At 44.2% G+C, this 16,868-nt stretch overlaps 1 protein-coding gene across 3 annotated transcripts in view; it reads left to right on the top strand.

Moving 5' to 3' along the window:
* Nucleotides 1-16,868, top strand: part of SRRT (serrate, RNA effector molecule) — a 125,974-nt gene that overhangs the window by 9,998 nt on the left and 99,108 nt on the right. For all 3 annotated transcript variants that reach the window (XM_086946135.1, XM_086946133.1, XM_086946134.1), the window contains exons 2-4: nucleotides 9,613-9,754; nucleotides 12,813-12,941; nucleotides 13,397-13,543. In XM_086946135.1, the coding sequence (XP_086802261.1) occupies nucleotides 9,636-9,754; nucleotides 12,813-12,941; nucleotides 13,397-13,543 (395 nt within the window). In that variant the 5' untranslated portion in view covers nucleotides 9,613-9,635. The remainder of the gene's footprint in view (nucleotides 1-9,612; nucleotides 9,755-12,812; nucleotides 12,942-13,396; nucleotides 13,544-16,868) is intronic.

Below are 16,868 nucleotides of genomic sequence, written 5' to 3'. Positions count from 1 at the left end.
TAGGTCTCGGTTATGTGAGTTACTGGCTTCGCCAATGTCTTCCTGCTGTTGTGCATGACTAAAAAGTAGTGGAGTGACATTAAGTTGAGTGGCTTGTATGCCTGTGTTAAAAGTAGGAATGTACATTGTATGTCCAGACAACCCCAAAATGCTTATTAAAATAAATAGTTTGTTGTGAAAAGACAAGGAATACCACATACTTGGTCAATGGAGGCGCTAACATAAGAAACAATGGGAAGCCTATGGGAGCTGCTAAAGCAAGATTACAAATTAGTGACTACAAAAACAGCTAATAGTCTGCTGTGGGCGGACACAGACAAGTATTCGGTCCTGGTGCCAGGATTTTCTTGAATTTGATCCATTGTTATATGGTATAAGGGAAAGTCTTTTTTAGGCCGGCCCTAGGCAGCTGTATTCAGGTATGGGCTTGATGCTCCGCCCCTCTTTTCAATTGGCTCATGTTACTGTCCTTTCTAAATGGTTGCATTTGATACGTGAATAGGCTTAGTAGTCCCTCCTTAGTACTGCCTTATCTCCTCCTGTAACCTTCCATGCGGACTGGTCCTCTTACATATGTTGTTACTCTGTGTGTTCCATATACAATCTGTGAGCACTATTGTATGTCTGCCTTTCTCCTAGCTGCTGTTGCAGGCACAATAAGCTTTCCCGCTTTCTAAGCCGCAAGGCACACCTTAATCTCCTTAACAATGGCATCTGCGCCTTTGTTTTCTAGGGTGAGGCTCGCCAAACAATTAAAAAAAAAAATTGAAGCTTTTACAAAGCAGCACAGTCTGCATGCTGCACCACTTACGAAAAACGTACAATTTTGAAAATAGAGTTTAGCGAGCCGCACCTGTCTTTTCTTGGGAGCGGCTTGCTCAAGTATTTTGTTTCAATATTATATGAATTTAGTAATTGACGCAGTACATGCTGAAAACTTAGAATATTGAAAAAATAATTTGGTGAGCCGCCCCCCCCTTTTTTTTTTTTTTGGGTGCCCTCACTAAACTGTTTTTTTCTTACAACTTTAATAATGGCGGCCATGCCCTTCTTTTCTTTGGTGGGGCTGCCCAACTTCCTTCTCTCCTTTCTCACCCCATGCACATTTGCAATGCAATAGGTCTTGTATTACTAAAAGTTTGAGTGATTGGCGTTGAAAATAATAATGCAACGCCAATAGCTCAAACTTGCAACAATGCGAGATCTATTACATTGTAAATGCTTGTATTTGTAATTTGTTTTGTTTTTTTAGAGCAAGTGAGCTAAGAAGTATGTGGGCGTAAGAGCCATCCATTGAGGGAGAAGATGTTGAGTTGCGTCCCGAGCTGGCATTTTTGTAAAAAAATGGGAAATTGGCAAGTTAATATCAAACCTGCAGCGTCGCAAACAAAGATGTTGTCACAGATTATGCAGATACCAGCATACTCCTTTCTTTTTGATGCTATTGGTTAGCAGTATCTGTTTTTAAGCCCCGATATTGGATGCTGTCACATTTACGTGTAAAATGTGACACTTTAATTGCAAGTGGTGGAAGGTTCCAAACTGGGGTTAGTGTGAAAAAGAAAGATAAAGTGAGGGTGAGAACCGGCAGGTAGGAAAGACATAGTACAAAGAGTTTGGTTTAACCCCTTAAGTGCTGCCTCGGTGCATTGGCCGACGGCAGCACTACCTCCCCAGTGCTGCGCACGACCATTGGACGTCCATTCAGCACTAGTTCCAATGGACAGCGCAGCACTGGGGAGGAATGTTTAATAGCATCTATGAGGTTAAAAGTTCTCCATGGGGTTTATGGCCTGTCACAAGAAATGCTGGTATGTTTCGTGTTCAAGGAAGCCAGATAATTGGCTTGAGAAAGATTAAAGGCATAATATGGTTGTATGTGTTATAAATTGTTAGTTTGACCTGCTGGGATAATGTTCCGAATGAGAGATTCAAAGAAGGAATAAATGTGTCAAGGGAGTGGGTGTGGAAATGTGATCCAAATGCATTGTGATCACATTCTGGATGAAGTGTGGCTCAATGATTAGAGCGGCAGTCCCTGATGCAGAGGTCTAGCCCGGGACCAGGGTTCAATTCCCTGCTTCGGCGGATCTTGGGCTCAAAATTCCACGGACCTGATAATTCTCGCCTCGGTGCCTATTCCAATCATGGAGTCCCACTCTGCAACTCTGGGCAATAGCTTGCTTAATCTCCACAACGGCCCCCACAACGCTAAGGATGCCTGGCCTCCACCTTGGGGGTGCCCAAGAGTGGACGCCTCACAGGGAAAGCCAGGATGGGTTCCACAGCGGTATTCGTACAAGCGCCTTGAGACCCTTGCGGGTGAGTAGTGCGCTATACAAGTATCAATTTACATTTACAATTTACATTCTTCTCATGCTCTTGTCATGAGTGACCCCAACGAGACACTTAGAGTGAACTCTGGCCACCAGATGTTTTTTCTATAGAATACTGTAATACTGAATAAAACCACCTCTGAAATTCTAAAATAGCAAACTTAAAAAAAAAAGTAAATGCAACCATGTCTAACATTACGTTTTTGAAAAATATGGTGTGGAATCGGCATCAAATAAGCGAGTATGTTTGGTGAGTCATAATTGGGGACAGCAGCACACAACCCAAATCTTTGTTTCTGACATTGTATATCTGCTATATTTCTTGCTATGAGATGGATTTTAAGTGCACATACTTATCCTTTAAACCGAGAACACATTAGATTGGAATGTATTTCTTCTCAATATCTCTAAATGCTAATAACCAGCAATATGTAAACGTTCTAGCATGTACGCAAGTCACACAACCTATTTTTGTCTGGTTGTCACTTGAAATTATTCTGTAGTTAAATATGTAATTCTTTTCTCTGAGGTTGCGGTCAAACTTTGTGTTTGCAAAAATAACTTTAGCCTCTGTGTCCTATTTATTAGTTTTGTTGTGTTTACATTTTGAGTAATTTATCTTTGTTAAAAAAAATTAAATTATTTTAAGTATGCCTCCAGGATATGCACCTGTTCATGACATACTCACATGGAGCGTTTAACTTGTACTTGGGAATGTAAATACAAATTAAATAAAAGCAGTTGAACAAAGTATTTAAATTATGCTGCCGAGATTTGAATTTATTAACCATTTTCTGTAGCAGAGAGTCTAAAGTATACGCAGAAATCTGGTAATGAAATATAGTCACACAAAGAATGCTAGAGAGGCTAAGACTTTTTATAAACAAATGTCAGTGGAGCTGAGAAAAGTAGCTTGTGCAAGAAGAGACTGGCACTTTGGCTTTGTTCCAGGGAGTGATGAACCGAAGATGAAGAAAGGGAGAGATGGCGGGTGGATTGGCTGACTAACTAAAACAAACAAAAGGCAAAGCCAAAAGGTCTCGGCAATTCCCGATCTATTGGCATTGTCAATGTCTTTTAGACTCGTTGTATTGCAGCAAATCTGCTAATCACAGTGTGACTCAGATACAGGTCTACAGTAGAATTCAGAAACACCAGTACTCAAGTTATTGTGAGGGCTCACAAAATACATGCTGTGGCCCGCTTTGTGCAGTATAACAGAGCTTGTGGTTGATATTGGTACATTTGTCAGTGGGCGACTGGAATTATGCAAACAAGGAGGGCCACATTGTGTTGCAGTGGTAAGTAAATTATGCGGCACCTTTTGCGTATTACTTCACTGTTTTGTCATTTTTACACTTGCTGACACTGTCTGGGCTTAGGTTGCACCTCAGTACCAATTAAACACCCAGATGTAGTAGGAAGTTATGTTAATTTAATTTCTTAAGCGCAACGGTTACCCTAGGGTGTTGGGCTGATAACTTTATTGATTGCTGAGGTGTATGGTGCCTATAGGGTAAAAAGCTAAGTTTCAGACCTTTCCTGAAAGTAATGTGCTTGGTGAGGTTCCTAAGATGGAATTGAAGTTCATTCTAGGCCCTTGCGGGACCTGTGATAAAACCTCTACCACCCCAGTTAAGTTTTTTGGCTGGGGGTACGATCCCTCCTTTTGCTCCCATGCCCTGCTGGGAACGTACCATTGAAAACGCTGTTTCACATGGTCTGGTCCAGCTCCCTGGAGGTCCTTAAAAACCGTGCAGAGGGCTTTGAATTGAATCCGTTGTTTGACTGGGAGCTAATGCAACTGTTCTAATTATTTTTTTTTAGTTCAAAATGATTTTATTGAAGTATTTTGTAGACAAAAGAAATAAATAAGCAAGTACAATACAAAAAGAATAGAGCTTACATGCGTAAAAGATGAAATGTTTCTAGTTATTTTTTAACAGAGACAAACGTGGGTGTCCCAGTCAGTAATTTGGCTGCCGCATTTTGCACGATTTGGGGCCTATTTATGTGCTTTCTTTGGATATTTAGATATAGACTGTTGCAATAGTCCAACCGCGGCTTAAGTGAAGTAACCACTGTTCTGTGACTATCTGCTGGTGAAAATGACTTTATCTTCCTTATCATTCTGGAAAGATGAAAGCTAGCTGAGACAACCGCATTTACCTGGTCCCCGAATGAGAGTTTGTTGTAAACTATGACCCCAGGATTCTTTGCTTTCTTAGTTGGTTTGGAGGTTGGTCTCCAATTCTTCCGGCCACCAGTCTGGCGTCCAGAAGCTTGTATTGTTGCCAAAAATAATTACCTCCGTTTTGCTTGGGTTGAGCTTCAAGCAGTTTGTAGACATCCACAACCTGACCGCTTTCATGCAATCGTGAAATCTTCATCCTGTCTCTGCCTCTTGCCCAGGCCGAAGTGACCGCACTATTTGCGTATCATCTGCGTAAGATGTCAGCTGGAACACAAGAGATCTTATCAAGGCTGCCAGGGGTGTCACATAGACATTAAAAAGTGTGGGACTAAGGGACGAGCCCCGTGGTACTCCACACGGAAGGGAGAAAGGTTTGGAGTGGACTTTATCTAAGTCCACCGTTTGTATTCTTTCTGTAAGGAAAGATTTCAGGAGGTTTCAGGCGTTACCTTGTACTACGCCTTCTGATAAATGGTTCATCAAACCATCATGATGGACCATGTCGAAGGCCGCAGAGAGATCCAACATAATCAATGCTGCGTTACCTCCTTGGTCCAGTACTTCTTATTGCCTCTGTGGATTTTATCAAGGCCAGCTCTGTGCTGTGCTCTGAATCTATATTGTGTCTGGTCTAGTAAATTGGAGGAACCTGAGGAGTTGAGTATTCATTACTTTTCGATCCTTTTAGCCGGTTGGGAGAGACAAGAGATTGGTCTTTCGATGTTAGGGTTGTTAGGAATAAGATTTTGTTTTTTAAACAGCTTAAGAATGGATGCTATTTTTCATCTTGTGGGATACAGACCAGACTCAAACATGGCGTTAAACAGTGGGGTGAGTTCTGTACCAATAAGCACTGGTACTTTGATCACAGACACTGGGCATGGGTCATTTGGTGATCCCGATCGGATGGAGGCCAGGAGATTAATAGAATCCTGCTCCTCCAGTGGTGAGAATCTGTCTAGAGTGGATTGTGACTTGATTGCACAGAACCCCTGCAGAAACAACAAGCATTGGCATAGCCAATATGTCTCGCCTCTGAGACCTTATAAGTATTTAGTTATGCAGCACAAAATCCTTGGTGTAACAACATCAACTGTTGCATTGCTAAACATTTATAAGGAGCAAAGTCGTGACCTGTTGGCTATGCCAATGCTTGTTTTTCTTTTTATGAAGTGCACAGACACACCTCGTTTCTAGTGTTAGCGATGGAAACTGCGCATAAATTAAAGCAATTATGCGAATGCAGATGATTTTGTGGAACTTACACTCATCGTTGCTGGTCTCGAGAGGGTGAAGCGTGTGTCCATCCACTAAACACAAGCGGCTTGAATCCGTGGTTGGACTGAATCTAGAGTCCAGCACTGTGCTCTGGATGCAGGATTTTCGAATTCTACGCAGCCTGTGTAAGGCCACGCCAGCTTCACTAAACCGTGATGTGACCTTGCGCTAGATCAAACGCTGTTTCTCATCGGCAATATAACACACAAGCTTCTTGTGGCGCCTTTCAACTGTAGCATACAAATAGTTTACTGTCTTAAATTTCATATTTCTGGGAAGAAAGTAAAAAAACACAACCTTGTAGTCCCTGATTCAAGTCAATCCAAGAAGAAGAGCGGCTAAAAAAATGTAATCTCTCAATCCTGAATTATTATTTTCTGGCCTGAAACATTGCCCTGTTGTGAGGCTTACAGTTGCACTTAAATTTAAAAGAATTGACTCCATTACCAAAAGTACTGTCAATAAAAATGCTTCCGATTTAAAAAAAAAAAAAAAAAAAAAAAAAAAAAAAAACAGGTGCCCTCGGGGTATGATTCTGCCGGGAGCCTGTAACTTAAGATGCAGGAACATATTGTAAGAATTTAAGACCGGCAAGGCGAATAAATATAAACAAGAGCGGCCACGCTTATTACAGCCACATGGCCCCTGCACGCCGCTTCTTGCGGAAGCCTGTAGCTTAATATGAAGGAAAATCTTGTGAGCATTTAAGACGGGTAACGCAGATGTAAACAAGCACGGCACCCTAATTACAAACAGATGGCCGCTACTCGCTCCCGCACGGTGGATGCCGTTGCTTGCACGAGTTTCTTAAAAGTGCAGACCGATTCCAAAAGGTCCTCTCCTAGTGTAGCGCATGCGCGCTGCACTAGGCTTGACCTAAAAAAGGAGACCAGTCAACCTTTGCCATGGGTATTTCAACGTGCTGGAACATGTGTTGTTGCTTTTTTAGTAATGTTTGAGTTGGAAACAAATCATTTTGTTACAATCTGCAGATTATACAGCAGATTGTGGCAAATGCTGCAAATACATAATTATGTAAAAAAACACGCAGCAGCACAAGCACAATTGCGTAATTCTAGTGGCCCAGAGTATGAGATGGCAAGTTGTAAGAATGAGTTTCTGCAGTCTTTGACTACTTTAAACAATGCCATCATTTAATTATCGGTACAAAAGGGGGTGGTGATGGGCGGAGCATCTGAATCAATCAAACACTCACACCCAGTCAAAAGATCTGGGTTTAATCCATCACCGTTCTTTAGCCCACTCTGCCAATCCCAGTTCAGACATGGCTATATGCAAATCAGTCTGACCCTGTGCCTCATGGGAACAGTGCAGCCCGAACTGCCAAGCCATGTCTTCCCTGGACCGGAAACAAGCTTCCGAGGACCGGTTTCTGGCATTCTGGCCGTCTTCAGCCCGGCTTGCTCCTTAAAGAGTACTAAAATGGGAGCAGTGAATGGAAAGTTGTAATTGGCCCCTGCTCTTGGGAAGGGCTAAACACAAAGAGGCATGTTGCATGCATGCCATAGGCAATTGGGGGGAAAGTATAGGAGAGCAAAGATGGAGCCAGCAAATGGAAAGCCGATGTGCGGGCTGAAGCCCACAAAGTATAGGCAGCATGTCTTAACGAGACCGTGCATGCACTGTCTAAGCCGAGACCTAATAAAACAATTTAAAATTGCAATGAAACAAACCAATTGTAAGACTTGGGCTGGCTATTTGCCCATTGTAAGTAAACATGTCTCAGGAGTGACTGTGCATGTGCTGGCTTAAGCTCGATTTTTAAAAAGAGCTCCCAGAAAGCGAGCCTTCATGTAGGAATACCAGGAGACAGTCAGAGAAGTGGTACGTTTCAGTCCACTTCGGAAGGCTTTGCCCTCGTCACTAGTTCACTTTGCAGTTCACCTTGAGTCCGGTTCACAAAGGTAAATCTACACACATTCCCTGGGTACATTTGCTGCAACACCTCTCCAACTCTTCCGCCATTCCCCATTTTAGAGTGAAGATTTTCACCTAGGTGTAAATGTACATGTCTCCCTTAAATATAGAATTTTTTCCTCCTATAATGTTTACAACAGTAAAGCTACTGCTGACCGCTTTACAACAGTCTGCCACTGGCACAAAGTTCTCTGCCATGGAGATTTCAATTATTTATTATCCTGGATGTACATTTATTTTTAGTTTTGGTAGACCGTGTTAAGTTATTTAAAATATAAATGTAATAAACATTGAGCTATTTTAATTTCACATTAGTTCCTATTGGGTGTCATTTTAAATAAGCCTAGGTGGATTTTCAACTACCCTGCCATATTTTGTTTCACTATTTTTCTGCAAAAGTACGCCATTGTGCCTCCTGTAATTACGGTGTGTCTGCGATAGAATTATGGCAAAGGAAAAATACGAGCAACTGTTATTGCCATTTGTGCATTTAGCGCTATTGCCACAAAATGCATCCTCACATGTAAGAGACGTGAGGGAGTGTTTTGCGGTAAAAAAAATAACGCTAGATTTAAATTTTCACGCAATAGTGCATATTTGAAACACCCCTAAAAAATTCACTTCCTTCGTTGACTTCTTTGAAAGTGTGTTAGCATCCTGGTGGTTGGCCAAATGGTGCTTGATAACTATTTTTTTCCAGCCACTCCCGTGTCTCTCAAGTTTACAATGAAAACATATACCAATATGTGCGGGATCTCTGCCCATGTGAAAACCTGCGCATAGAAACGGTATTCAAGGCAGGGGTCTCAGGCCATAGGCTTGTCAATTGCCTTTTGTAATAATATGTGATTTAATACTACTATAGTGCTACGTAATGCGCTGCAAACTGCAGTTTTTAAGTGTGGCCCTGTATCTTTGTGCCAAGTGCATTGGACTGCATAGGTCTGCATATAAGAAACTCCTGCTGCTCACCTGCCTTGCAATCCAAACCTATTTTGTCAAACCAGAGAGCAACAAATTAACTTGGTTTCAAGGCAAAAATTCGGCCCAGAAAGGTGGTCTGTAGAATAGCCTTGTTGTGGACTAGTCTGGTAGCGAGACTGCTGAGATGCAGATGTGAGGTTATTTATTCTCTACATACAATTACAGGTAACAGAGTGCAATGCTGGGCAGCCTTTTATAAAAGCGTACCAATTGCCTTCACACTTTCTCTCTTCCTCGCTTTTCACATTCCTTCACTGTTAGCCACATCTGCATTCCACGGGCCACTCAAAGACACAAGACCGCACTTTTTAACCTTGCGTTTTTCAAGTCTTTCCAACTAACTTTCTCTCCTACTATATCCACTCACATTAGACTGTTGTCCAGTGTGCAAAAAGCTCACTAGCTGTGTGTGCCCGAAGCCCTCTTGAGTAGTGTTGTACATAAAGAAGTTCTTGAGTCGGGTATATAACAAGCTGGATTTAATAAAGCTTAGTCCCAAGTTCCAGTTTCAAGTAAAAGAGTTAAGATTAGAATAACCCCACCAGGAGTGGCCTCCCTGCCACTCAGCCTGCCTGCCATCAACTGCCACTCCACACACCAGCCAGGCACCCAAGATTCTATGATGAAATCAGGCATTCCACGACCCACACCAGTTGAGCAGCAGGAAAGTCACCCAAGCTAAATATAACAAGTAGTTTAAATAGCATGCAGTGCTGTAGTCATTGTTTCATCAGTAGTCCATCAGTGACCCCATACCTAGGTTTACTTTCTCGTTACCAGTCAAGTAGATTTCTGTAGCTCTACTTCATTGGTAGAGTTCAAAATATTTAATTGCCTTAGGGTTATTTTCTGATTGTTGAACTTTATTTTCTCTCCACAAAGGTTCTTTGGAAACTCGCGGTGAGATGGCAGACAGCGATGATGAGTATGACCGTCGGCGCAGGGACAAGTTCCGTCGAGAGCGCAGCGACTATGACCGGTCCAGGGAGCGAGAAGATCGGCGCAGAGATGACTGGAATGACAGGTGAGCCGTCGGTCGGTGTACTGTAAACAGAATAACATGCAATTTATTTGTTCGCAATACAGGTTCAGAGAAAATGCCATTTGCCGCTGAATAGGCTGTGCAGAGTTGTCTAAGGCACTTTTGCAGTTAAAACATTGCCATGATTACGGAGTGCTCCTGGTTCCTTAGTGAAACTTGTAGTAAGTTCTTCCAAGAAGTCAATAAATCCAAAAATGAAGACAGGCAAATGAAGAGTAAAAATCGAGTAGTTTATTCTCAAGGAAAGTGACCCCCAACTAACAGCAATGCCTTCTAGAGTAGAAATGCACCATACAGAACACATTCTGGAATCACTATGGTCACATAAGACCATTAACTAAATAGCATTCCTTAAAGATGTATTACTAACAATTGAAGTACTAATATTTGTACACACTACAATACTGAATCGATTTAAAGCTACAGCTAGCATCCTTGTCTATAGAGCAATTTACAATTGAGCTTGTCTTTCTGATATTTACCATGAACCATACCCTATAAATCTGTGTTGGTGATGCACGTCTGTTCTCTGTGAATTTTGTCAACTTCCTACTTGGATTCATTAGTCTTAGCAGCCAGTGTTAGTTATCTTCATGTTTTTTCATCTCCTTCCCTTGCTGGATCTGGTTGTCAGAATGTCTTCTCTGTGAGGTCACCTTGTGATGTGGCTGTTCTCAAACAATGGGTTATTCCGTGATGCCCTTAGTTACACACCGGGGGTTGTGTTCTCTGCTCGCCTAGCATCTGTAGTCTGGCTGAGAGGTGTTCACACCACTCAGTGTCACAGTCTGTCCTGAACTTGGTGGAGATCTATTTAGTCTGTAGTTTTGGATAATAATAAGAAAAGCGTGCATCGTTTTTGTGACTCAGTAAGTCTTCACTGGACTTGCGTTTGGACATTTTGAGTATTTACTGGCTTCATTACATAGTGTCCAGCACGTGTTTTTTAATTTCAAATTTGTTTTATTGAGATTAAGAGCAAGAAAAACAGGCACAGTAAGGCGGAAAACAAGCAGAAGGGTTATGTAGCGAGCGAGACAGACAGGCACGTCTTCTCTGAGAGGCCATTCAGAAGCATATAAATCACGCCTACGTGTTTTTAAATGTATTTTTTATTGTTAAGCTGTTAGTGAAATGTATCATGATTATATATAGTCTTTTTGCATGTGGTTATAGTTATCCCTTTCTGTAGCGCTTTTCACAAAAGCCCTTTACCAACGTGTATGTGGCACAAAGCATTAATGAAACGATTATAAGTTGAACCACAGTAGCAGGAGAAAGACCAGAAGACATTCCAGAATAAACAGATGAGAGGAAAATCAGCATGATTAAAGGAGACACGAGGCAGGCTTTTAATAAGTGACTAAATGGTTAAAATTATATGGACCTAAAGCCCAGAGCCGTGGAAACCATAGTAGAGGGCCTAGCATCCTGGCATCATCCCTGCACTAGCCACGAGTTCACAACAGAAGGAAATGACCACAAGGCGGCAAAGGTGGCCACAACTCAACATAGTCAGATGAAACATGTTCTTAAGCACCCCAGACAATAAGTTCCTTGCAACAACTGGTCCTGGCTCCACTACTAAGTAGCACCCTGCCCCCTCCAAGCAAGGAAGTAGGGGAGCAGTGAGGAGGTGGCAGGCAGAACCTTTACTTTTCGACTTGCACATGCAGCTTTGCAGTACATGTCAATCCAGCCAAGTCACAGCAAGGGATTTGGGAGCCAGTCTGGAACAAAGCTCCCATACAGCACTAATTCCGTTCAACCACTGGCCGTTGTAGCTCACTGGACATCGCCATGGGCAGCAGGTTTGGGAAACATAGGGTAGGAGCCTTCAAAAGCCGACACTACTTCAGCGGCTGCATCTCCTCCTCTGATGCTAACTGAGAATTGTAATGTCTATCCACAGGTCTTGTTGCTTTTGGGGCCATCGTGCAAGGAGTCTGTTCTGGGCACAATTTATCTGTTACAGAACCACATCGTATCTCAAAGGGGCCTTGTTGTTTTCAGTTGCACTTCTGTATTGTGCTTCTCAAACATTTCATTTTAGCTGCAGGGAACAGACCCGTGTTGCAATCCCACATTGCTAGCAATTCATGCAGACACAATTGACTCCTTTAGGAAGAGAATTGGCAAGAGGCTACTCCTTCCAGGATGTAGGATTGTAACTTGGGGCTGTTGTCTCTTGAGTACATTAAGCGTTCCATCATATTGACTTTTATCTGTTTCTTCAGTCATTGTGTGTCAAAGAAAAATTGGCAGGCATATGCCATCTATTATTTTGCAGTTGGTCTCATTCTCACTGTTTACTTCAGTAATGAGGACAGTGTCTGACAGTTCTTACTTTAATTCTTTTTGTACCATGGTGCTGCGGGTTATTGAAGGCATTCCTGTTTTATTTAATGCTTATGTGAACTTTTTCAGTTCGTGCATGTGTGCAGAATTTGTCAAGCACTTGAATTTGATATCATTTTGCAACTTATAATATTTTCTAATGGCAGCTTCAAATTATCTCCAACGGTATTGGAACTTTTCTTCCTTGTTTGTTCATCCACCCCTGCTAAAAACCTTTTTAAAGACGTACTGAAATAAAAAAAAAGGGATGAATCCGTTCTGGGGAAAAAGGGCAACAAGCATCAAGCACTATGGAGCGTTTCTTTGTACAAATTCTGTGGGAAGGTTTGGCACACCTGTGTCCTGTGGGTTCTTAAGTGAAGTCATCTGTACCTGGAATCTCATTGGGGTGCATAGAGTAGATGAAGGTCACTTTGTGTTGTGGCTGTTTACAGAGATCTGTAACTTTCACATGGCTTGACTGAATCCTAGTGGGGCAATCAAGCCTGTTTGTCCTTTTGAGCTCAATGAAATAATTGTTGCATTTGTTAATAACGTTTTATTAAAGTTTTTGAGTACTCCATGGATTCAATGGAGTTACTGTTAGGAACCTAGGCCTTCCTTTTATGCAGTTGGAAAATGTTATCACTATGATCCTGTTACTTCTAATCTCTTTCCATGCTTTTATTTCCTGCACTATAAGGGAGTGGGACCGGGGTCGTGAGAGACGGAGCCGGGGAGAGTATCGCGATTATGACCGGAGCCGGCGGGATCGTTTCTCTCCTCCCCGCCGCGAGATGAGTCCTGTACAGAAACGCATGAGACGAGACTGGTAAGTTAGCTTTACATTCCCTGACTAGAGTTCGTGTGACTTGTTTGCAAGAGTTAATGGTGTTTGTGTTTATATTGGCACTAGCCCAGCATGCTGACTTGTATACTTTTTGGCAGGATTTTGCCCTCTGCTACGATGGTTTTTGATGTTTTAGGTATGTAGATGGGTATCTTCAACATATACCTTGTGTTAATTTAAAGTGCAACAAGTGTTTAGGTACATGGTAAAGTGCTTTGGGCTGGAGTCTCATGTGTGTATCAGGTTTATGCTGGACATACATTTCCTGTCGGGTCCTATCCTTACTTGCCAAGAATGCTTCAGCAGAATGCAGAGCACCACTCTTAGTTTTGTATCCTCAACCTCTAGGTTGTGTCCTCACAGATGGTTGGCATCTCAACTGTTTCGGGAAGGTTCTGTGTTGCAATAACTTGCATGCTGGTTTGTTTCCTCTGTAGGGATGACCATATTGCTGACCCCTACCACCCTGGCTATGAGGTACCTTTTGGTGGTACAGCAGGTGGTCCTGCATATGGACCCCCTCCGCAATGGCCTCACGGTGACATGCACGTGCTTCAGCACCATGGGCTTCCAATTCAAGCCAGGTGAGTGTGCTATGCCTACTCTGACTATGTGACAACTATTGAGTGGTGGCATTTTTGGAGGGGGAAGCAGAGGGAAGGAGAGGGAGGGAAAGGGAGGGAGAAGGAAGGAGAGGGAGGGGGAAGGAAGGAGGGAAAGGGAGGGAGAAGGAAGGAGAGGGTGAGAGGGCGAAGGTAAGGGGAGAGTGAGTGAGACAGAGGAATACAGGGAGGGAGAGGGATGGAGGGAGGCAGATACATATATAAAATATATATATAAAATATATATACCGGGTCTGGTGGCCTAGTGGACGAAGGAGTCTGCTGCAGGGACCTGTGTTCAACCTCATGGTCAGTTTTATGGTCTTCTAGCCCCGCCCCCTTCCCCACTGACCCCGCCCCCACCGGTGCGGCCCTCGGACACAAACCACACAGTAAATTTGGCCCCTGAGAGAAAGTTTGTGAGTACCCATGCTCTAAAGGATCAGTATGTTTTTTTCAAAGGTGGTACTAAAAATATTTTGTCAGAATAAAACCAAGATCTTTCTATGTTCTTAGTCCTGTATAGGCCATTTAGCGGCTGCTCAAATTTCCCTAGCCATTGTTTATTACTGTACAGTTATCTGGTGGAAATGACAGGCAAGCCCTTTAGTAAGTGCTATTTATTGCCCCTAGAATGAATTTGCTTCCTGTAGGAAGTTGGCTCTTTATATAGTCGACCAAAAAGAGGTACACTGTGTAAAGACTCCAGGCAAACCCCAAAGGAATTACAGAGGCACAACTGACACCCCAAATGCTCTTTTGTTGTAGTGTCCTGGTCCAGTGCCCTTCTCTAGACACTCTTGCTTTCATCTTTGTCAGTCCACACTAAGCCAGAAGATGCCTGTTCGGTCCCAGGTGACCGCTGCCAGCTAGACGTCCCCTAACCTCACCCTCCATTGTGCCCATATCTGCTTTATTTTGCCTTATTTGCTTTGATCTCTTCTCTGTTTTGTGCCTTAGTGTTTCTGCTGCTACGCCGGGTGACTTGCTGCAGTCACCACCCCCTCCCACTACTGCCGTTTCCTGCTCCCACCCTTCTTGTTCCCCACCACACGGCTAGCCCCTCCCACCTTCTAGAACTACAAATGGAGGCCACTGTGTGGCCCCATTGAGCATCCCTAGACATGGTTCAGTGCACAGCTCTCCAGCCACTCCTGCCACCAGCCTTGTTTGTCTGCACTTCGCCAGAAGACGCTGGTTCGGTCTCGGATGAATGCTACTAGCTTGACGTTCCTGGACCTCCCCCTCCATTGTGCCTATATCTACTTTATTTTTCCTTATTTGTTTTATTTTATTTTCTTTATTTTGTGCCCTTTATTTTATACCGGGTGACGCGCTGCAGTTACTCCCCCCTCCCACTACCGCCTTTTCCTGCTCCCGTCCTTCTTGCTCCCTGCCCTCCAGCCTAGACCCTCCCAGGAATACAAATAAAGGCAACTGCACCACTGGCACACGAAAGGCAAAACCTCCAAGGAGTTCCTGGCCCTGAACCTCGGAAACCGCAACGCCTATTGCTTCACGTCCTCTAAGAAACTCTGCCGCTCTCTTGAAAAGGCCTGGAAAAAAGACCCGACCACCAGCACCAAGGACGCCTTCAAAAACGCCATCCGCACTCACCACCAACTGATCCGAAAAGCCAAGAAAACAGCATTCAAGGATCGACTCGACGACAACGCCCACAACAGCAAGGAACTTTTCAACATCGTCAAGGAATTTTCCAACCCCTCGGCCAACTCCAACGACATCACCCCATCTCAAACCCTCTGCGACTCCCTAGCCTCTTTTTTCCACAACAAGATTGCTGACATCCACAACAGCTTTGACAACCAACCCGGAAGCCAACCCACCCTACCATCAGCTGAATATCTTCCCCCCGTGAACACCCTTAACGCCTGGAACCCAATCACCACTGAGGACACCATCCGCCTGATGAATTCCATCCACTCTGGATCCCCCACAGACCCATGCCCTCACCACATCTTCAACAAAGCAGACTCCGTCATAGCTCCGCACCTCCGAGACGTCATCAACTGCTCCTTCACCTCCGCTACCTTCCCAGAAGACTGGAAACACGCTGAACTCACCGCCCTTCTGAAAAAACCAACAGCAGACCCCACCGAACTCAAAAACTACCGCCCCATCTCGCTTCTTCCATTCCCGGCCAAAGTCATCGAGAAAGCTGTCAACATCCAGCTCGCCGCCTTCCTCGAAGCCAACAAATCCCTCGACTCCTCACAATCTGGCTTCCGAGCAAAACACAGCACAGAGACCGCCCTCATCGCAGCAACAGACGACATTCGAACTCTACTGGACAATGGAGACACAGTCGCCCTCATCCTCCTCGACCTCTCTGCAGCCTTCGACACAGTCTGCCACAGCACCCTTTTACAGCGCCTCAGAAACATCGGAATCCAAGGAAAGGCACTGGAATGGATCACCTCGTTCCTCTCCGGAAGAACCCAGAGAGTCCGCCTCCCACCATTCAAGTCCGAGGCCTCTGAAATCATCTGCGGCGTACCACAAGGATCATCACTCAGCCCCACCCTCTTCAACGTATACATGAGCCCCCTCGCGACCATCGCCCGCCAACACAACCTCAACATCATCTCTTACGCGAATGACACTCAACTGATCCTTTCTCTCACCAAGGACCCCAGCACCGCCAAAACTAACCTACACGAAGGAATGAAAGAAGTCGCCGAATGGATGAAACAAAGCCGTCTGAAACTGAACTCAGACAAAACAGAAGTCCTCATCTTAGGTAAATCCCCCTCTGCATGGGACGACTCCTGGTGGCCGGAAGCCCTCGGAAACGCACCCATCCCGACAGACCACGCACGGAACCTTGGCGTCATCCTAGATTCTTCACTTTCAATGAACAGACAAGTCAGCGCCGTATCCTCTTCCTGCTTCAACATCCTTCGCATGCTCAGAAAAACATTTCGCTGGATCCCCTCCGAAACAAGGAAAACAGTCACCCACGCTCTAGTCACGAGCCGACTGGACTACGGAAACACCCTCTACGCAGGTACCACCGCCAAACTCCAGAAGAAACTACAACGAATCCAAAACGCCTCAGCCAGGCTCATATTAGACATCCCACGCAACGAACACATCTCTGGCCACCTTAAAGACCTCCACTGGCTACCCGTCAAGAGGATTACTTTCCGACTGCTTACCCACGCACACAAATCACTCTACGACATCGGACCAGATTGCCTCAACTCTCGACTGTCCTTCTACACCCCCTCCCGCCAACTTCGCTCTTCCAGCCAAGCATTCGCCACTGTCCCTCGCATCAACAAAA

The sequence above is a fragment of the Lissotriton vulgaris genome, chromosome 12 (genome assembly GCF_964263255.1).
Source record: "Lissotriton vulgaris chromosome 12, aLisVul1.2, whole genome shotgun sequence".
Taxonomy (NCBI): Eukaryota; Metazoa; Chordata; class Amphibia; order Caudata; family Salamandridae; genus Lissotriton; species Lissotriton vulgaris.
Note: the sequence above shows the minus strand (reverse complement) of the source record. Positions and strands in the feature narration are given on the sequence as shown.